General features: G+C 57.1%; 1 protein-coding gene across 11 annotated transcripts in view; it reads right to left on the bottom strand.

Moving 5' to 3' along the window:
• The window catches only part of UNC13B (unc-13 homolog B), a 267,593-nt gene that overhangs the window by 46,500 nt on the left and 199,103 nt on the right, over window positions 1-21,990 (bottom strand). For all 11 annotated transcript variants that reach the window (XM_053291916.1, XM_053291917.1, XM_053291914.1 and 8 more), the window contains 6 exons: window positions 12,425-12,594; window positions 9,024-9,139; window positions 6,778-6,941; window positions 4,688-4,838; window positions 3,940-4,008; window positions 1,723-1,812 (listed from right to left, as the gene is read on the bottom strand). In XM_053291916.1, coding sequence (XP_053147891.1) covers window positions 1,723-1,812; window positions 3,940-4,008; window positions 4,688-4,838; window positions 6,778-6,941; window positions 9,024-9,139; window positions 12,425-12,594 — 760 coding nt within the window. The remainder of the gene's footprint in view (window positions 1-1,722; window positions 1,813-3,939; window positions 4,009-4,687; window positions 4,839-6,777; window positions 6,942-9,023; window positions 9,140-12,424; window positions 12,595-21,990) is intronic.

Below are 21,990 nucleotides of genomic sequence, written 5' to 3' on the forward strand. Positions count from 1 at the left end.
GACAGACGCCAGCATCTCCCTGAGGCTCCACCTGCAAGGTCAACTCATGGCAGCATCACCCCCGGGTGCTAAAGCCCAATCTTCTCGGGAGCGGTTCCACAGCTGCAGAATGCTCCACCCCCCGGCTGCAACCTGCAGGAGATCCAGTCAGTGGTCCAAAGCACCTGTTCACTGAATTAGTGCAGCAGGGAGGGCGGAGAGGTGCTTCTCTGTCTGCCCGATTGCTGGAAAAGCTATTGCCAGGTGAGCTGGAAAATCCTGGGCTAGCTGGACCAAGAGCCGAACTCTGCACAAGGCGGCTTCACATGCCCGAGATATGCTGGGCTCACCCTCCGTCGACACTTGCACTGCAGTGCCCTCCCATGGCTGGGGAAGCCAGACGGCCGTCCTTAAGCAGCCGGCAGCTCCTGGCTACCTCCCGAATATTCTCAAGCAGTGCTTCCCAACCTCTCCATCCCAAGGCACGCTTCCATGAGGAAGACACATACTGGCCCAACACACAGGCCCTTTTCTTTGTGCCATGCAATTTTTATTCATTCATTTCAGCTCCCTCCCTCCTCTTTTTGCCCATATCATTTCTATTTTTATTCGTAGCCACCCCTTGCATCCCATAAGGCACCAGGAAGGACCTGCTCCTGCCAGGGCATAAGGGAGTGAGCCCGCTCCAAAGCAGGGAGCTCAAGCCTGCTCTCTTGAGCACAGAGCAGGGCAGCCCCTTCCTGGTGCATTATGGGCAAGCCAGCTACCACCGCAGGGGCTTCAGCTCCCCGCTTTGGTTGCTGACCCCGCAAGTCAGCTGTGGCACACTGGCCACGTCCCACAGCAGCCCCCTGGTTGGGAAAGGCTCTTCTAGAGCACTCCTCACACCTTCCATTTCTGACTGTGCCTGGTTTCCCACATTGCTCACAAGGGCTCTTTTCCTGCTTCCGGCAGGTGCTGTGAAAAGGTCTGCGGAAGTCCCTCTCATAGCCCTTCGGGCCCTTTTTAACATATACACACTGGATCAAGAAGTCTAGATTCTATACAGACTGGCTTCGTCCAACATTCCCCGTGAAGTTCTTTGGGAGGTGGGCAAAACTCCCGAGACTCTCAGAGCACTGCAAAATGGAGAAAGCAACACTGGGCAACACTGCTTGCAGTTTCTTCCGTGCAGTCAGATGCCTGGCCTGGAATCCAGCCTGCTCTGTCCTGCTGTGCCCCAACCGTCCTGCCTGCTGGAAAGCATTTCGACAAGCGTCTGACTTCTGCTCCAGCATGTCCTTCTGGGAAGTGAAGCACTAATCGCCAGCGAAGGGTGTCAGCAATCCCCCAGGAGCTGGGAAAGGACAAAGGCAGCCCCCTCCACTGTGAGCAATGGGCTTCTTGTTCTGTAAAGTGCATTGTTTTGTCCCAGTATTTAGTCTTTGTTCTGGGGATATTGACAAAATGCACCCGGCATTTAATTAATTGGCAGCTGGGTGTTTGGCAAAGCTGCAATTGCAAAAGGCTGTGAGCATCCAGGCAAGTTCATAACCATGTCAACGGAGATACAGAACTGCAGCTAGAAAAGGGCAGAACCAGAATTTCTGCATCCAGAGATCTTGTACGTGGAGGCAAAGGACCTGCAAAGTGGTCCAGGCTGACTGTAGGTGGGTGGGGCGGGTTCTGTTACAGGGCAAGGGCCTCGCCCAGGAATAGAGGCAGTGTCTGGCCCAGAGAAGCAGCCTGAAGAAGGAACTCTACCTTCATTCGGAAAAAGGTGATGCTCGTCAGCAGGTCCACTGTAGACTTCAAGTCCTGCAAGCGTTCACGGCTGCTGGCCGGGAAGTTGTTCTGTTGGCAGAAAGGCAGAGCATTCAGGGACAGAGCACAGACCAAGCCACCCACCCCGGCTGAGGTGGCCAAGGGCAGCACTGCAGGCACAGGCATAGGGCTGGGAGGGGGCCTGGTGTCCCCCGCCCCAGGCCCCCCGAGCCAACACTCCCCGCACTGGTCCCGAAGACTGAACAAGCACAGAAGATTGGCAGCAGCGGAGGCTAGACGAGATGGGCGGCAACGTCTCCCTTTTCGGCTTTTTGCATCCTGCAGCTAAATTCTATGCACAGCACTGACCACCACAACTGTCTCGCTCCTTTGTGCTGCAGAAAGGTCCCTAAAGCCCTGCACCCGTGTTCTACCTGCCCCCGCCAGGGACTTGCCGTTTCCAGACCCTGAAGCTCCCCGCAGCAACTGCTCACCTCCGTCATCCTAACCCTGAACGCATCCCCACCTGGGAAAGCCGCTTCCTGGAAGCCCACAGAAACTCGTGCTTCCCAGGAGCAAGGGTGCGCCGCTCTGCTCACACGGGGACACTTTTCACCAGCCCTGCTAACTGGGCTAAGAGGCAACTTTTTAATATGGTGATTCTCTTTATTGAGCAGGGGGAGAGCAACTGGCCCTCTCCACCCCCAGCACAGCACCTCCAGTGACTGTTGCTGGTGTCTTATCTACACTTCGTTTTAGATTGTGAGCCCTTTGGGGACAGGAAGCCATCTTATTTATTTATTGTTTCTCTGTGTAAACCGCCCTGAGCTATTTTTGGAAGGGCGGTATAGAAATCGAAATAATAATAACAATAACAACAACAACAACAACAACAAAATGATGGGGAAAGGCGGCATCTCTGCCTGGAAGACTCGCGCCCCCCCTGCGGCAAGAGGCTGGCTTCCCTCCGTCACCTCCACCCTCCCCACAAAAGCGCTGCCAAGGCCTTTGCTCCAGGCCCGCCTTCCAGCAAGGGGCCCGAGCCTCCCAGTCCGAGAGAGCCCCTCCCCGCTGCTGACCCTCCGGGACCGAAGGCCCCTTGCCACAGATGGCAAGGAGGGGCTTCTTGCAGAGCTGCCCAAGATGGAACATCAGCTGTACTTTGGAGACAATCAATTAGGAGCCATTTATGCAAGAGAGTCTTATCATTACAAATTAGATCTAATTACATTTTACCACAGCTCACACTAGGCTACTATTCTGGGCGGCAGAACAAACCAACGTCTCATCCAAGGATTAACTAATTTCCCCCAATAATGAGCAGCATTATTCTTCAACGTGTAATTAGGCAGTTCCTAGAGGGCATTCCTTTTGACTGTTTCTAGCCAAAGACGTGACAGCAAACGATCCTCCCGCACCAAGCGGACCGACAGCCTTCATGCCCAAGGAGGGCAGCTGCATGGAGGCCGGCTGTTCTCTGGGCAGAGGCAAAGTCAGGGGTCCACAGCCTATCCGGAGGGGGGGGGGGAGGGAGGGAGGGCCTCCCAGAGAGAAGCACGCCCGGCAGATGCAGTTACTGCCGACGGGGGGGGGGGGAGGAGTGCCAAGGGAACAAGATCATCACCTGGGCGGTGTTGACGCCATCCAGCAAGCCCCCGCAGAAGCCACCGATGGCACCCGAGCTTTGGATGCGCCGGATTCAGGCGGGACCCTCTGAGCCCATCCAAACTCTTGAGACGAAAGGCAGTGCCTTTGCACGCGTGCAGCCAGATGAAATGCGCCCGTGTGAGCTGCCCGGCTGCCCGTGTGCCGGGAGGGGCAAGATGGCCCCTGCAAGTCCTTGGCAGCGCTCCTCAGAACGCAGCCCGGCAAGCGCTTCAGGGCCTGCTCCAGCCCAGGAGAGCACTGCTGAGGGAGACTGAGTGGCTCCACGAGAGAGGAAGGCCGTGCGCTCCATCTTTAATATTTGGAAGGGTCCCTCCCCCCCCGGGGTAATTCTGAGGGCAAAGGGTAGCGTTTGCCTGCCCACTCCAGCACAGTCTGCTCACACCCCACCTGGGACAAGCCCAGCCCTGTGCAGCCAACCTGGGAGAATCACTCCAGGGTCTACTTGATCGGGGAAGGGTGGCCAGGATCCTGCCTCTGAAAGGCCTGGAGGGCTCAGAAGAGCTTTGCCCACACCAAGGAGCACCCCTCCTTTCCGTGCCGGGCACTTACCCTGTACATGGACAGGTCAATGCGGAGGGAATTGTGCAGCTGGTCCAGGAGTTTGACAAATCTCTCTTTCTGTTTGTCAGGGAGGAAAGAGGAGAGAGGACACGTCAGGTGTGCTTGAAAAGCTGCCAATGCATCTCTCGGACTGAGCTAAAATGCATCCACCACTAATCCCCTTGCAGAAAAAGAGGCACAAGGAGAGGGGGAAATGCTGGCCTCCTTTGAAGCGGCAACCGAGGCCCCTACCCACCCCCAGCCACTATGGAGCAAGTGCCCATTGACACCCCCATCCCCGCCAGAGGCAGCGCTGCTCTTCCAGAGAAAATTCACCCTCCCCCACCAGGAAAATGGCGTGCAGCCCCATTCATTTGTGTAGGAAAAAAGGCCTTGGGAGCAGTCCCCTAATAATCCCAAGTCTCGAGAAGTCTGAAGCAATGAAAGGTGCCTCGGTGCCCATTGCTCACCTTTTCTGGGGAAGAAGCTGTCATTGCAGAGACCACACACACGGCGATGCCATGAGGCCTGCACAACCATACTCCACCTGAACGGAGTGAGCCCGCGCACCCACCCACCTACACAGTGCAAGCACCCCAGGGCCCGGGCATTGCTGAAACAGGCATCTGGGCAACTGAGCTGAGCTTGCAGAGGCAGGACCGGCAAGAGGAGAGGAGCTCTCTTCGCTACCCCGAGCAGCATAGCTGGGCCAGGTGGCCGCTGCCAGCCGGAGAGAGAGGTCAGCAGTGCTGCTTACCCCAAAGTTGGAGGCAGCAAAGCGATCGGAGGCAGAGACGTTGGTGGAGGCGGCGGTGTGGGCGTAGAAAGCGTTGATATTGGCCAGCAAGGTGCTCATCACGGCTGGCACCCCAGGACACATGTACTTGGAGGAGAGACACGCAAAGTGCCTGCGGGAGAGGAAGCAACGGCCGTCAGCCAGGGGGACGCACCTGACGCCCCGCTTTCTTCCAGCTCTTGGTGCAGAATCCCCTCCAGGAGCAGCACACCAGGAGGAACCACCAGCCCACCCAGTGCGGCTCATGCTCACCCACTGTGGCCGCCGCGCCATCACCAATGTGCCACAAGCAGGGAGCAGGCGTGGCCTCCCCCACTCCGCCCCAGACGACGCCTGCAGAGCCAATGGCTCCAGGTGGGGACTCCAGTCCAGGCACGGGCTACAGCAGGGAGGAAGCCCAGCCGCCACTCTTGCCGGGAGGAAGTTCTTGCCACCCGCCAGGCCTGGCCATGTGCAGGGCCCAATGACCCAGGCCCAGGGAGGCAAGGCCCCCATCCAGGGTGTGAAGGCAGCAGCAGCAGGGGTGGTGGCAGCGATTCAGGCCCCCGTTGAGGAGGCATCTCAGCCCCGCTGTCTCCACCTGACCCCTCCAGCAAGCTCCTTGCATGCGTGCTGCACTCCAAGTGGCCCAGCCTCTTTCTTTGTTCCCAGCTCTGGTAATTAGAGCGCACTTCTCTCCTGCCATGTCTGGTAACAGAATCCCTTTTCAAGCACGTTTCCCCCGCCTTATTTATAGCACGCTTCCTTTGATTGTTTACTTCAATCATCCCACAAGCCCAAGTGCTAGTGGAATAATTTTTTAAGATTCCCTGCGGGAGGGATTTTTTGCACTTTAATGAAAGTAATTAAATGAGAAAATGCAAATGAGACCGTATCCTTCCTGAGGATAGCAGGATTAGCCCAAAGGAATTAACAAGCTCTCTGGGTCTCACGAGACACACCAGAACTCAGATTCCTCTTAGCACATCCTTTGGCTTCCCAGAGCAAGGCCAGCACTTCAGCGTGGGCAGGCCTGGTGCTCCTGGGCTCATAAGAACAGCCCTGCTGGATCAGGCCCCAGGAGGCCCATCTAGTCCAGCATCTTGCTTCACACAGTGGCCCACCAGATGCCGCCTCTGGGGAGCCCACAGGCAAGAAGGGAGGGCATGTTCTCTCTCTCCTGCTGTTGCTCCCCTGCAACTGGAATTGAGAGGCATCCTGCCTCTGAGGCTGGAGGTGGCCCACAGCCACCAGACTAGTAGCCATGGATAGCCCTGTCCTCCATGAATTTGTCTAAGACCCTTCTAAAGCCATCCAAGCTGGTGGCTATCACCACATTCCATGGCAAAGAATTCCACAGATTCATTATGCGCTGTGTGAAAAAGTACTTCCTTTTGTTGGTCCTAAATTTCCCAGCCTTCAGTTTCATGGGGTGACCCCTGGTTCTAGTGTTTTGAGAGAGGGAGAAAAATTTCTCTGTCCACTCTTTCTACTCCATGCATAATTTTAGACACCTCAATCATGTCTCCCCTTAGTTGCCTCTTTTCCAAAGTAAAGAGTCCCAGACGCTGTAGCCTAGCCTCATAAGGAAGGTGCTCCAGGCCCCTGATCATCTTGGTTGCCCTCTTCTGCACCTTCTCCAGTTCTACAATGTTCCCTTTAAGATATGGTGACCAAAGCTACACACAGTAATCCAGATGTGGCCCCACCATAGATTTGTATAGGGGCATGATAATAATAGTATTCTTATTTTTCAATCCCCTTCCTAATGATCCCTAGCATGGAACTGGCCTTCTTGCTCAGAAGCACCAGGATCTCAAATGCTGTCAGGCAAGGCAGAATCTGTGGGCTGCCAGGGGCCAGGATCCCATCTGGGTAACGGAGGACCTTTTTGCCTCTCCCCCTCTGCTCCCAAGCTGCAAATTTTGGAAAGTACAACGCGGGATCCTTGGAACACTGGAAGCCCCACCCACAAGCCTCTTGGCTGTTCTGCGCTCCCCATCATGCGCCCTTTCAAGAGACCCTGGACTAAGGCAGGACGGGGTGGGGTTCAGTGCAAGGCAAAGACTCACGTCATGGCCTGGTAGATGGACTCAATTCCATAACGCATGGCAAACTCATCCACAATCTCCTGGCCCGTCTCATCAAAGTACACTTTCCACGCATCGTCTCCTTTGGCATCGGGGATCTTCACCACCCCACTTCCTTGGATGTCTGTGAGGTGGTGGAAGAGGTTCTGAAAAAGAAAGGGACAGCGCCCAACCCTGAAGAGGCAGCAGCTGCTTGGTGAATAGGCTGCTGGAGACGGCTGCTGGCCCCGGGGCCCCTTCCAGGCACTGCCAGCCCATCCAGTCTGGGCTGGTTTGCAGGGAAGCTCCGTGGACCCACCAGAATGCAGGCTGTGGGAAGAGCGGGAGGTGGGCTTCCACCTATAGACAGCTCAGAAGGAGAAGCGAAACCCGGCCCTTTGGCCAAAGCCCACCCCTTTGAGGCTTGCAGGTGGCTGGGAAGGACTCCCATGGTGCCTCCCTCGCCTTCCCGCCCGTTCTTCTCCCCTCTGGGCCACAGACGGGGCCCTTCCTCCTGTCATGCCTTCGACACACCTCTGTGGGCCCCGTCGGAACCTCTGCTTCCCTGGACAGCTGATGCCCAGCAGAGGGCCCAACACCAGTTCCCAGGGGCTGGTTTCCTTGACTGGGGCCTCTTTCTTTCAAGCTATGCTCTGTATTTCGCTTACTTGGTGGTTTAAATATTTTCTATCCCACCAAATTCCCAAGCAAGGTTCAAAGCAGCTGACATCAAGAAAGACAAGACAAGAAACCACAACACACAGGGACCAAGGTTATAAACCAATCCATGGAAAAGGCCGCAGAGCACCCAGAGGGGCAAATCATAACCAGCCACCACATCATCACACCTCAGGGGACCGTTGGAAACCCCGTTTGGCTGACCCTGAAAGACCCTCATGGAGGCTGCCAGCCAGAAGTCCAGGGGCAGAGCATTCCAGGACCCCTTGAGCCAGGAAGAGATGCCCTCTGGGCCTCCGCTGCTGCTACTGGGCTTCTGCATATCCAGGTGCTGCCACGGACTCCTGTCTCGGCAGGCAGGGCCAAATGCAGGGAGGAGCCATCTTCGCTTCTCTGCCTGGGCCACCAAGACGAGAACAGCAGTGGCCCCAAATACCAGCCTTTGGGGGCCTCCAAAATACCAGCCTTTGGGGCCCATCCTCAGCACCACAAAAACCAACCAACAAAGAAGACAGCCTGACGGGATCAAAGGGGGACCCTCTCACAGGTCCTGCAGGTCTGCTAATTCGCCTGGGCTAGAAGAAGTCCGCGTTCACAACCTGCCGGGGACCAAGGGCAGTGGGCGGGGGGGGGGGTGGCTGAGAGGAGCAGGGCTGCTCTCCTGAGAGTGGCTGGACTCACTGCTTAGCCTCAGGGGGAATCTCCACCACCCAGCCAGAGCAAGACGGAGGACTCTGTAGCAGGATGCTAGAAACCCAGTTTCCTGCCCCTTTGAAATTGCCTTTTTGTTCAGGTGTGGAAAACTGAGACGGCAGGAGAGAAGAAGAGGGTGGGGAAAGGGCTGAAGGCAGCACGTTGCTAGGCACTCGACTTCCGTCCGTCACTAAGCAAAGGGGTTCCCTAATGACATCCCCACTGACGACTTCAGGCACGAATCATCTTTGAACTCCCAGCCTTGTCAGACTTGCCCAGGGAGAGGCTCTGCAGCTGCAGTAATGAACTCCCCGCACACACACTTCGCCCACCCCCCTCAATGGAAAAGAGCCTGCAGCCAGCCCGGCTTCAGAGGGACAGCCCTGGCAAGACACAAGGGAGCTGGGGCTCTCTCCTCTGCTGGGCTCCTTGCCTCGGCATTCAGAACACATGGCCACCAGGCGGCCATGCCACAACCATGAGGACTGGAATCTCGCTGGTTTGAAGAACACGGCCACCGAGCAGTCTACGGCTTCCACAATACCCCAGGAGCAGCCAGCAGGCTGCGAACCAAATTACTGCCCATTCCTGCTGCAGCAGAGAGACATCAACAAAGGCATCCCAACACAAACAAAAAAGGCACTCCGGTTGCTGTGCCTGGCCTTCCCTTGCCAGGCAGAGACCTGGGCGGAACCACTGGGACTCAACACTTGGCCACCAGCTCACAGCCAACATTTCCCAGCCAGCCGGAGTGCCGGATCAGCAGAACCAGAGGGAGCCTCTGCCGGAAGCGGGGTTGGCAATGTGGCCGGTCCTCTGCCAAGGGGGCGGGGGGGGGAGACCTCGTGACCCACACAGCTCATCCTGCAGCAGCGTACCTCATGAAGGCAAGTGTACTGTCCGTGGTAGGGGGCCACCTTCTCCTCCCCTTTGATCTCTACGTTGATCTGCAGGCGGATGGCACCAGACACAGCAGATTTATCGGTTCGTTTTTCTAGAAGGGAAAATTAGCAGGTTTGAGGTGCATCTTTTGCCATCCCCGAGTGCCAACCTGGGAGGCAGCAGAAGCCCAATACTTTGGGGAGAAAAAGAAAAGCAACAGGCGGGGGCAGAGTTAGCAACTTGCTGGCTGGCACAAACACGGCGTCTAGACTCGTTTCTGGACTGGGGGCAAATTCAAGAAGCACCCCCACTCTTTGTCCTCCTCTGGGAAGGCTCAGCCTCCAGGCATCCTTGTAGTTCAGCCGCACGTGGGGGAAAGTCCACAAAGCATGGCTAGCTTGCTTCAGAGGGAGGTGTGAGCACGTGTGCACACACACAGGGGCGCACAAACTGGTCACAAGCCAGGGCCCATGAAGAGTTTCCGATCCCCACAGGACAAGAGAGCCCTGGGTGACGTCAACCTGATTCACCTTCTGCAGAACTGGCTTCCTGGTCTACCCCTCTCTCTCTCTCTCTCTCCACTTCCGTCTCAGTGGCCAGATCCTGCTTCTTGGAGATAGGAGCCTCCAATGGGAAAGGAGGCAGACCCACCCACAGCCCCATGGCAAGGTCTCCCGGGTGTCCTGGACTCCCCAAGGGCATGCCTTGCCTTTGATTTCAAGGACCCAGAGAGAGGCAGCCAGGGAGCAGCAGCACGTGGCCAAGGCCTTCAGGGTCCTGGGACCCATCAGCGAAAGCCAAGCGCCTCGCCTGGAGCTGTCCACTCACAGCTGGGCGGCCCCCCAGAGTCTCCACAGGCCAGGGTGAAGAACCGAGCGTGTGGCTCAGTCCTGGGCAGGGGCTGGGTGGTCTGAAGCCAGCAGCAGCAGCGGCGGCGGCAGCTGTGAGGTCCCCAGCCGACCTTGGGACTGCAATGGGCGGGAGGGGAGCATTCGTTCCTCACCCCCACCATGGTCATCATCTGGACCGGGGCTGTCAGATCTCTTTTGGCCCTGAGTCACCCAAGGCTGCAACTTGTGCAAAGGAGGGAGCTGCCTTCAGCGGAGTCAGAGCCTTGGTCCACCTACAACAGGACTGGCGACCCTGGCTGGCAGCAGAGAAAGGTCTTCCCAGCTCTGCCTTGGAGCTTGGGCCCACACTGGGCCGTGGCTGCTCCGGGGGGAGAGGGCCTGGGTCCAATTTCCAGAGCAGCTGCAGCTCCCCCCTCCCCCTCCCCCAGAGGATGCTGGAGCTCAAAGGGCCATTCGTCTGGCCCATCCCCTTGGCTAGGCACTCCGGGTGGGAAGGGCCCCTCTCTGAGAAGTCACCCAGTGGCCCTCCCACTCTTGCCCTTTGCGGACCCTCTTCCCTGGAGTTCCACCACGCGATGGCAAGGAAGGGGGTTGCAGCTGGGCAGAGCAGGGGAGATGCTTGCTGGCAACTCAGCCCACTTTCCAACCAGGGATTCCCAGATCGTGTTGACTACAACTCCCAGAATCCCCAGCTGCAATGGCTTTTGCTTGGGGATTCTGGGAGTTGCAGTCCACAACATCTGGGAATCCCAGGTAGAGGGAACACTGCTTCCAACTCCGGCACCATCCGTCTGGAGCTGTGCAAGAGAATGGAGGCTTCTCTTTGCCTCTCACAAGCCAGGCCCTTCCCCAAGTCTTGCTGTTGAGACAGAGAGGGATGCAAAACAGAGGAGCCCCTGGATGGCCCTTGGGTTGAGCCCCACCGGCTCTTCTGGAGGTTTCCCTGCAACAGCTGCTCTCTTGCTTGCAAGCACAGCAAGAGGCAAGCTGGGTGCTGAGTTGGGGCTGAGCCTGTTTAGTGGCCCAGCTTAGAGGACACTCTGAAAGGCAACAGATGCATCCATCAGTCAGAGGACAGAAACCTATCCAAAGCCCCTGGGCCTCCCAGGGCCGTCTCTGGCATCCCTCTTGGCCCTCCCAACAGCAATACATGGACCACTGGACCTTCTGCTCCCCATTGTCCAAGGCCGAATTTCCGGGCAAGCATACAGAGCGCGATCTTCTGTCACTAGCACCATTTGAAAGGGCCTGGATGGGGATGTCCAGCTGCAGGGGGGGAAGGAGGTGAGGGAAATGATGGAGCACCAATAAATAGTCCAAGGGGGGGGAGGGAAGGGGGACCCCCCACTGCCAGAGGTTCTGTAAAGCCAATATTGATATGATCCAGCTGTGTCTGTGCAATTGGGACTCTCTGATCTTCTGCAGAAGTGAAACCCAAGAGAGTCTTCTTGGCTCTCCTGCATGAAGGAAGGCGCCTCTTGGGGAGAGGCCAGATGCCCCTTTGGGTTTTCCGTCTCCGAGGAAGAGCAGTGAGCTCAGAACGCGCACAGCGAGACTTCTACACAGCTGGGCAGCAGAGGTGGTGGCTGTCCATTTCCTGGGGGGAGGGGGGTCACTTTAGTGCTCAGCTGCCCAAAGAAAGTGGATTTTAGAGAACAAGCCACAAGAGGGAATTGGCGTTTGATTTTTTAAAAAAGAGGAGAGGAAAGGCTACAAGCAGCTCCTAGGTGGTGGGCTTGAGACAAGGAAGAGGGGGCCGAGAAGCCGCCTGTGAACCGCGCCTGGGGACTCCTCTCGGGGCCGAACAAGGCATCAGGCGCTCCAACAGGCGGCTTTCACTGTGTTCATAGCAGCAGCAGCAGCAGCAGAAGGAGCAGGAGGGGGTCCCATCCAGACTGGGAGGGTGGCAGGGCGGAGGGGCCTGCTGGACCCCCTTGCGCCTGCCGCAGTGCCCATCCAGGTCAGGCCCTGGCCAGGCGCTTCCCTCCCGAGTCCCACCGCAGCTGCAGGAGGCCTGCTCCGGAGCAGGACTGCAGTGGGGCCCTGCTCCATGCCACTCGCTGTTTGCCCAGAGAGCCCAGGCGGCACGCTGGGGCAGCCAGCTCAAAAGAAGCCGTGCTCCTTGCAGCCAGGGCCACCTCCACGAGACCCAGGAAGAGCTCTTGGGGCTAGGCGGCCTCCCTCTGGGCCCACCTGGGTCATGGAGGGAGCCCAAGGGGGCTGCTGCAGCTGCCTCTCGCCCCACAGGCCTGGAGTGAAGGGAGGACCCACTGCTGCTGCTGCCGCCGCCTCTGGAGGCCACGGACTTCCCTGGAGAACCTCCTGCTCCCAGCGCAGCCTTCCTGCCAGCAACGTGGAGGACCTCTTAGTGGAGCCCCGCGTGGCGCTGGCCTGCCCCCTCCCCCCTCGACCTATTGTGCCAGTCCAGCCTTCTGTTCTTAAGGCAGGCCCGGCCACAGGCCTCCAGAGCCCGGTTTCTGCCCTCTGCAGCCCCCAACTCCAGCCAAGCAGCCGCAGCTAAAACCCAGGAGCTGGCGGGGACTTACCGAGGTTGTACCAGACGTCCATTTCCCCGCTCAGGGTGCGCACCTCGATGATGGTCTGCCCCAGAAAGTCGTCTGACTCCCGTTTCAGCCTCTGCTTGACTCGGGACTTGATGTCGTCGTCCTCATCCCAGACCCGCACTTTGATCCGATCGGAGGAGTTATGGCACTCACTGCAAGCAAGACAGAAAGAGGCGCTCATGGGCACCCGAAGGACCCAGCAGGCTGCAGGGCAGAAGGCAGAGGAGATGCTCCCCGGCCCCACCAGCGACCATGGAGCAACTCACTGCAAGGGGTGCTTGCCAGATTAAACCCTACACCACAGTATCCCTATGGATCTGCTAAGTGTGCTTCTGTGCTGCCTGTCTTGTGACACCGCAGTCCCTGAGCTGACAGCTAGGGGCCGCTCACATCGCCTTATTTCGGGTTTCACCTTTGTGATTTAGTGCTACAACATTGCATGTGCACCACAAAAAAGTAGCTGTAATTTCCCATTGTAGGAGTCTGAGATTCTGGAGATTGTTTTCAATACGATCCTGCCAAGCCAAAGCATTTTACTGCTGTTTAGGGTGTCATTTGGAAAGTGCCCTGGTGATATCTCAAGGTGGTTCAAGGCAGGGGAGAACTACAGTGCAAGGTAGTCCCCTCCGCTGGCAAAGCACTCCCCTCCCACAGGCCCCCTTGAACATGTACAACTAAGATTTCCTGAACGAACATGTCGTAAGCTAAGAACAGGACAGACCAGGGCGTGTGCGTCTGGAAGCACTCCTAGGCTGCTCAAGACAGGTAGGGGCCACAGTGCCAGGTGTGCAGAGAGATGGATGCAAAACCCAACTGGCTGAGCTTGGGACAAGATTCCTTCCTGACTCTGACAGGAGAGCAAGTCCATTACCTAAACTTTCTATTGCTACTTAGGAGGAGAGCTCTGCTTGGCTAGGGGGGAAACTCAGGGATGAGTTGGATGGAATTTTGGGGACTTTTCAAAGGATCCCAGAAACTGAGCCATCTGGGAATACTGGTTAGGTCTATCCTGGTGGAGATTTCTTTCCCAAATACCACAACACAGTGTTTCCTCTGGGCACGAAAACAGGGCACAGCTTGATTTTTACATGAATGCAAATCTGTGGATTATCCAGCTGATCTGAAAGCAACTCTCTGTGTGAGCCTGCCACGGAGCTAGGCTGATCGGCACCTAAAATCCATTCTTCGACCAGCCTCTTCGGACATTTGCCCCCACAGGAATGCTCGACTCCCATAGCTGAGCAGGAAGATGCCAGCCAGAACCAGGCAGCCTGCACACCGATCTCTTCAGACAGCCAGTTTTCCACAGGTGCACCTCTTTGGGAATCATTTCAAGAGAATCCTTTCGAGACAAGCACAACGTGGAAACCAGCCTCAAGATGCAAGAGGGGTGTGTGTGTGTGTGTGTGTGTACACACAGAGATCTTTTTTGGTTTCCCTGCTAAGGGGGAGCAGCAGGCCCTGCCAGCCTGGCGGACTCTCGCAGCCCAGGAGTCCACTCTCCCGCCTCCAGCACAGATCGCCCAGAGAAGGCGAAACACAAGGCAGAGGCCCATGGATGGAGGCCCAGGAGGCAGGCGAGCAATTACTCATCCTAACCAGCCGCAGCAACCCCCCAGCCCCATGAGGGAGAAGCAGGGCACCCTTTCACCACCGTGCCCGTGCTGAAGGATGGGAATCTAGCCTCGTTAAGAATGCAGCCCGTGTTGCCAAGCAACTGGAAGAAGAAGAAGGAGGAGGAGGAGAAGAAGAAGAAAGTGAAGAACTGGGTCAGGAGCAATCTGCGTAAGCCTCGTCAATCAGTGGCAGTGGCAGGAACTCTGGCATGTCTGTGCTACCGGCCAGGCCCTCATCTGGCCTCGTGTTGCCATCCAGGCTTCATTAGCAGACACCCTTCACACTTCTGCTGCCAATTTGCAGGGAAATGATGCCGCCGGAAGCAAAGAAGCGGGAAGCAGTCCCGGGCCATCTGGGCCATGCAGTTCCAACTGCATTCCTGTCTTGGATCCTGACTTGAAAGCGGAGCTCCGTTCAGATTCACACAGGAGCCCTCTTCAGCCACGCCCCTCCCTCCGACCACGTGCAAGAGTCACTTGGGCTCCCCACCGAGGCGGCTCTGCCTCTCCCCGTCTCTTGCAGGCTTTGGACTGGCGCATCAGGCCCTTCAAGCCTAGAAGGCAGTGAGGAAAACCTGGAAGGTGCACATCAGAAGTGAAGATATTGTGCTTCACAGAAACTCCAGCTGCTTAACACTTTGCAATTAAATGAGACTTGCAACCATCTCCATCACCGTCTTGCAGAGCAGACAGGGCTGCAGTCCTGCTTGGCAGAAGGCACAGAGATCAGAGGACTTTCCAGTGGCTTCCAAGACCACAGCTTGACTGGCCACAAACGGCTTCAGAAAGGCACGACTGGACACCAGCCATAGTGGCCCCTGGAAACCATGGCAGGAGGATTCCCCTTTCTACAAAGATCTCCTTTCATCGAGCCCACGACGGATGGCAGAGGCTCTCCAGGGTCCCAGCCCAAGAGAAGCCTTTCCCCTTAAACTAGGGATGGTGGCAGGCTGGAGGTGTATTCCAAGATGCTAGTTGCATGGGGGCAGCCCAAGCTCCCCCAAACCCAACTGAGAGGTCTGGTTCAGGATACCCCTTTCAAGCAAGCCAGACTGCTGTGGGGGAAGAGCGAAGCAAGGGCACCCCTCAGCGGCAGGCAGAAGAATGTCTCGCCCAGTTGCACGTGTTCAGCCTCACGGGCACCAACACAACATATGCACGTGTGTGTGTGTGTGTGTGTGTGTGTCCATGGGGATGGAGGCCGGCAGGACGTCTTAGCTCGGCTCTCTGGCCAAGCACTGTCCATTTCCAAAAGGGGGTCAGGTGCAAAACGTCTTCCAGCCACACGATCACACAACTGGTGGCTCCTGTGTATGGATTCTTCACTCAGCACCAGCGAGGAGAGGCCTCCCTGCAGCAGCTGATCATCGATCTCCGGCTCCGATGGAAGCAGCTGCAAACCACCGATCTGACTGTCATTCCAACTCACCAGCTGGGTAGTTAACTGCTGTGCTGCCACTGGAAACCTTCCGCCTGGCTCCATAATCTTCCTTGCAGGAGCCCAGCCAATTATCATGCTCAGCATCTCACCGAAACACTGTGTTTAGACGTGATTATTCCCCTGATGAGCGGTGCCTTCAGATTCCTCCCTTCGAGACAATTACATCTGGAAGTGTCAGCAGAGGTTAGGCACGCACATGTCTCAGCTGTCCAGCTCTGGCCTGACGGGTAGGCAGATGCTCCGTGTCTTGCTAGGAGCAAGCCATGGACGCCCAAAGGGAACTGGTTTCCCAGCAGAGTTGCCAGGGCTCAGTCTGGACTGCAACAGCAGGACTGAGTTCACTTGGGATGGAGCAGGAGAATGGCTTGCTCAATGGCCCATGGCAGCTTCAGCATGGCTCCTGCTCTCTTTGCAGCCGCAGCAGCAACCTGACTCTCTGCACATGGACCAGAGCCACGCAATGGCCGCCGAACCCCAGGGGGGTCATTACACACTCCCCTGACCCCAGGGCAAATCCCAGCTCAGCTCCGGAGTCTTTGGACAGCCCCGGCCCAGTCACGGCCTGGCTCTTCATCTCTCGACTCCCTCCTCAGCGCAACGGCTTCCTGCGATGCTTGTGAAGCTCCAGGCCCCATCCAAGCATTCAGCCCCCACTGTCCCTGTGGCAAGGCAGGGGGCACCCCTCTCCAGCTCTTCTTTTACCCTTTCCACTTGGGATCAATACTTTCTCCTTTCAATTACTGCTCTGGAAATGGCTCTATTTACATTTTTTGCTTCCACAGTTAAATGAGGGATGGGCTCTAGGAGCATGTCCATCAGCAATCCCACGGATCAGCAACGGTGAGGTGGTCTCTAGCTCAGACCGTGCATGGGCCAATTGGACTGTCTTCCCCTCTGCGCATCAGCACCTGGCCTCTATTGACGTCCCAATAATGTGGTTGCTGAAGGAGAGAAGAGACTGCCTGGGAATGGGAATGTGCAAGACGACGACAACGGCGTTGCTTTAATGGCCCCCATGAGATTCTGCATGAGAGAAGAGTTGCTAACCCAGCATTCGGACTCCAGCAGAATGCCCGATAGGCAGCACAGTACATTGGGGCCCTTGCTGCTGCCCGCAATCCCTTTCTATCAGTAAGACTAAGTCAGGGCAGTTTAATAGCCAAAGTGCCATTTGGAGGAAGGAGAGCTGGTCTTGTGGTAACAAGCATTAATTGTCCCCTTTGCTAAGCAGGGTCTGCCCTGGTTTGCATTTGAATGGGAGACTACATGTGTGAGCACTGTAAAATATTCCCCTCAGGGGATGGAGCCGCTCTGGGAAAAGCAGAAGGTTCCAAGTTCCCTCCCTGGCAGCATCTCCAAGATAGGGCTGAGAGAGATTCCTGCCTGCAACCTTGGAGAAGCCGCTGCCAGTCTGTGGAGACAATACTGAGCTAGACAGACCAAGGGTCTGACTCAGTCTATGGCAGTTTCCTATGTTCCTATGGACACGGGAGGCAGCAATACAGAAGATAAGAACCTAAGAACAGCCCTGCAGGATCAGGCCCAAGGCCCATCTAGTCCAGCATCCTGTTTTGCACAGTGGCCCACCAGATGCCGCTGGAAGCCACAGACAGGAGTTGAGGGCATGCCCTCTCTCCTGCCATTACTCCCCTGCAACTGGAACTCAGAGGCATCCTGCCTTTGAGGCTGGAGGTGGCCCACAGCCCTCCGACTAGTAGCCATTGATAGACCTCTCCTCCATGAAGTCATCCAAACCCCTCTTAAAGCCATCCAGGTGAGGAAGGATATACCAGAAAACATTCCCTCCTCCTTTCATTTGCCCAGGGAGCAGACAAAACTCTTGTGGTATTAAAAGGATGAATAAGCGGGTCAGTCGTGGATGCATTTCGGCCCAGCATCCCTTGAAACTCTGCTAAGTTCCAGCCTTGGTTGCTCATGGAACGAGAGGTTTTAATTAAGCGTGCTCTTGATCATCAAGTGCCATCACTGCTTCTCCCTGCCAACCCCTTCCTGGTCAGCTCAAAGGGTCCTCAGCTGGGCCGGCTGCCCTCCTCCCAGTGGCCGGTCAGGATGTCAGTAGCCAGGCTGGCCAGTCCACCCCTAGACCTGGTCTCCTGCCCTCCACACGCCTCCAGTCAGTGGGGAAGAAGTCCCACTGCCACCGGCCACCTCCTCCTCCACTCGGGCCGCACTCCCCAGGTCTCTGGGAGCCTCAGCTGTGACTCAAGCCGCCGCCGCCGCCACCGCCGCCTCTTCCTCAGTGCCGCCAGTGACTGCCCGAAAGAGCCCCGTGCAAGTGCTGCGGCCTTGAAGAGCAGCCCCCTGCCACTGCCTTGGGGGGAGACGGGCTTCCCCAGAGAGCCCTCCGCTGTCCTTGCTCTTGCCCCCTCCGTTCCCGGTGGGTGCAGCGCTCACCAGTCCTGCCGGACAAGCGCTGACTGGAGGCTGACGGCCTCCAGGCTCCGGCTCCTCAGGTGCCCCTCCCGACACCAAGACAACCCTGAGCCCCGAGATGGCCCCAGGAAACTCGCAAGTGGGCCGTGAGGCGAAGATCCAGCCCCTGCTCTCAAGAACGTCCCCAGACACAAAGCACAGGCTCTGGCCCACCACCCGCCCCCCCTTTCCTGCAGGTGGGCTCTCACTCCAGCCCTCAAGGCCATCACAAGCCGCGTTCTCGGCTCCCTTTCCCACAAGCCCAGCTGACAGCAAGTCAGATCGGCCTGTGCAAAAGAGCTAGCTTTGGGGCGTGGTAGCCAGGAAAAGGCCACCAGGAGAAAGGACGGCGCGCTATGCCAGGGCAAAATGGCCCTCCTTGGCAAGGTAGCCACAAGGCACAAGCCCCTGCACACGCACACACTCTGCACAAAGCACCCTGGTCTCCCAAAGGGGTGGAGGCTAGAGGGCCCTGCTGGGCACTCTCTCCCCTCCTTCCTCCCAACCAGCCCCCCATTCCTGTCCTTCAAGCCGGAGGGGCCGAGACAGAAGGCTCCAGCAATGAACTGCAGGGAATGTGGTCCGCGACCCAGCGGGCCTCCCCACCTGCCCGGGGCCCTTGACCCTGGTGCTCCAAGGAAAGGACAGCGAGGAGAGAGGAGCTTCCCCTTAGCAGCCGTCTGCCTCGGGGCACCACCTCACACCTAGGGATGGGAGCGTGCAACCACCCTCCCTTGCAGCCTGTGGCCCCTCCAACAGCTCAGATGGCCAACACAAATACTGCAGAAAAGGGCCCCGTGACCGGTGCTGGGGGCATGGCTCCCTCACTCCCTTCGGGGCAGTGGAAGGAGGACATTAGGGAGGGGGAGACCAGCTCCATCCCACAAGCGCTTCGAAACAGCCAGCAACTTCCCTTCCCTTCCGCGTGACGTCCCAACCACCACCATAACGCCCGGAGAGCACTTGGCCAGTTCCCTTGGCCAGCCATCTGCAGGCTGCAGATCCTGCCACTGGGCAGCCAGCCACGGACCCTTCCATCCGTCTGGGCAAGGATCCAGCAGCAACGCCATCAAAGAGGCAGCAACCCGCATCCTTCCGCTCCTTCCTGAAGCAAGCTGAGGTGAGCAGGATGCTCTTTTTAGCCCCCGCAGCCCAGAACCGCCAGCCTGTCTAAGAAAACAAGCTCCCTTGATTTGACTGGTTTTAAAAAGGGACCCCCAGGTGGCCTCAAGCAGGGGGCATTCGCTGCTGACTTGAGGTGCAGCAGGCGGGTACAGGAGAGGCAGGGAGGGCATTTTCAGTCGGTTAGGGTTAGACAACGGCTGCTTGACCTCCTGCCTGGACTCCGACCCTCCCCTCCGAAGGCCACTCTGCCCCGCTGGCTCCTCCCGCAGCAACTGCTCACCCTGGCCCGTCTCGGATGCCTCCCCACTCGGATCATGGAGCTGACCCCCCTCAGATGTATCCCTGCTTCCCGGTAAGCCCACTGCACTGCCCCCCACCCCACAGATATATTGGTAGTGTACCTCTGGGTAGAGAAAACGGAGGAGGTGACAACTCTCCTGGTGGATAGGTATATGTAAGTAGGCCTCCTGGAGGTCTATGGGCATGAGAAGGTCCAGGTGATGAAGGGCCTCTGCGAAGGATCTCGGTGATTCCATGCGGAAGGTGTGTTTGCGCACAAAGTGGTTCAGATGTTTTAAGTCCAGCACCGCCCATAGTGAACCGTCTTTTTTTGGAACGGTGAATGTTATGGGGTAGACTCCCATACCCCGCTGGTGTCACAGAACCAGTTTTACAGCTCCTTTTGCCAGAAGGTGATTAATCACCCCCTGCAGGCCCTGATGTTTGTGTCTGTGGCGGGATGAGGGAGTGGGCAAGAATCTGTGAGGCGGCTAGCTGATCAACTCTATGGAGTAGCCCTCTTTTATGATAGAGAGCACCCATCGGTCTGTTGCAGTGGCCTCCCAAGCGTGCCAATGAGAGGAGAGGTGACCACCTAGGGGCACCTCTCTTGCCCCGTCACACTTGTTGCTTGGACTGGGCTGTGAAGGATGCCCTGCTCCCAAAAGCCTGCCTAGACGCCCTAGCTCTACCCCAGTAGGGACGTTGGGATCTTGATCCCCTGTCTCTGCCCCCAAAGGCGGACCGAAAGGAACAAAAGGGTTGAAAAGACCGCCTTCCTTGAAAGCAGTCCTGCCTTTTGGTGGAAGAAGGCATGCCTTTCTTCTTATCTTTGGAATCTACTAGGATGTCATTTAGGGCCGCGTTCCCGAATAGCTTTTGCCCATCGTACGGAACAGAGGCCAAGCTGGTCTTGGATGCAGCATCTACTTGCCAGTATTTTAGCCACAGATTGTGACCACCAACCACGAAGGCCGCAGCAGCTCTAGATGCAAAACGGAGACCATCCAGGGTAGCGTCCGAAATGAACGATCGCGCCTTGTGCAGCTTTAACAGCGTTTGGCGCAACCTGACAGGTTCCAAGGGGGGGTCCTGAATTAAACCAGCCAGCCAGATCAGAGAGGCTCGTGCCACCATAGAGGCTGCCTCTGAGGCCCTCATGAACAAGGATGCTGATTCGTGCGTGCGTTTGAGGGCCCCTTCCATGCGTTTGTCTGCGGGGTCCTTAAGGGCTGATTCCCCGTCTCTAGTCAGGACCGAGCCAGAAATTAGTTGTACGACTGGTGCATCTGTAGGGGGCGTAGATTTCACTGCCCTCTTGCTGGAAAGAATAAAGCTTAATAGCCATAGCGGTAGCCCTCTTATAGGAGGTGGCTAGAGACCATTTAGATTTGACCACTTCCACAAGTGGAAGGGAGTGGAAGGGATACACTAGAGTGCTTTGAGCCTGGGAAGACCAGCGCGTTTTTTCTCGCTGGTTGGGCCTCCCGAGAGGCGGGAGAATTAAAGCCCAGGGCTTGCACGGTTTTGGACATAAGTGGTGCCAGATCCGCTGCCTGGAAAAGCCTAAGGGATGCCTCTCCGGTTCGTGGGCATCAGACTATTCGCCCTCAGACCTATGCTGGTCCAGTTCCTCTTGACCCAATGGGTCAGTTGGTGAGGAAGGGTCCCCATATAGAGGGACAAGCGGAAAGGAGCTGGGAGGGAGCCATTGGGAGGCCTCCTGTGAATGGCCAGTGGCTAAGTTCCCTGTACCACTATGAGTTGTAACCCTAGGGCTTGGGGATCCATGTTCAGGTATATCAGATGAATGAACACTGAGTTCCCTCTGTATAGATCTAGACCTGGCCTTTTTGGACTTTTTTACATGCTTCCTTTTTTTCTTCGCTTTCTTAGGGGCTGGCGTCTCAGAGGGGGAGGAAGCAGCACCGGAAGAGGAGGAGAAAGCCGGCCTATTCCTTTTTTGCTTTTTGGATTTTAAGGCATTATATCTCTCGAAAGACTTTGCCAATAAGCCCTCAAACCACAACACCCAGGTAGGTGGCATATCCCCAGGAACATCCATTGAAGACTGAGTTGCAGAGATAGTCTGGGTGAGACTAGGAACCCATGGTTGGGGTGTGTGTGTGTCAGATAAAGTCAGAGGCCCAGCATAAATTCAGAGCTCACCACTTCAGTAGGGGCTGTCAAGGCTGAGCTCCTTGTCACCACCGTGTGCAGTGCTGTCGGTTGTTTTTGAGGAGCAGGGTCCACCAGAGCGCTTTCTGAAGACACCCGGGACTTTGTTGCTGCCGTCTTCTTTGGGGTCTTTTGGCCAGAAGACGCCATCACCGGTGGCAGGGATCCCGCTGGGCCATCCGCGTGCCCCAGGAGGCCGTGATGGGCAAGCGGGGGTTCCGGAAATGCCGATGCTGCAGGCGGCCAGCAAGAGGAGCCAGGGGAGGGGGCAGCGGAGGCAATGCTCGGGCCGCTTCCTCGCCCTCAGAACTGCAGGCCTGACACCTCCGCTGCTCTGGGATGCTGCCAAACAGCTGGTTGGTGGCGACCTCGTGCTCCGGAGGCCTCTGGCCGGAGAAAGAGTGCGGTGGCAAACACGGCCTCCGAGGCAAGGTCGCGGCAGCCCAGAGGGAGCAGGCAAGCCGGCTAGCTGAGTA

This window comes from Hemicordylus capensis, chromosome 2 (assembly GCF_027244095.1).
Source record: "Hemicordylus capensis ecotype Gifberg chromosome 2, rHemCap1.1.pri, whole genome shotgun sequence".
NCBI classification, from domain to species: domain Eukaryota; kingdom Metazoa; phylum Chordata; class Lepidosauria; order Squamata; family Cordylidae; genus Hemicordylus; species Hemicordylus capensis.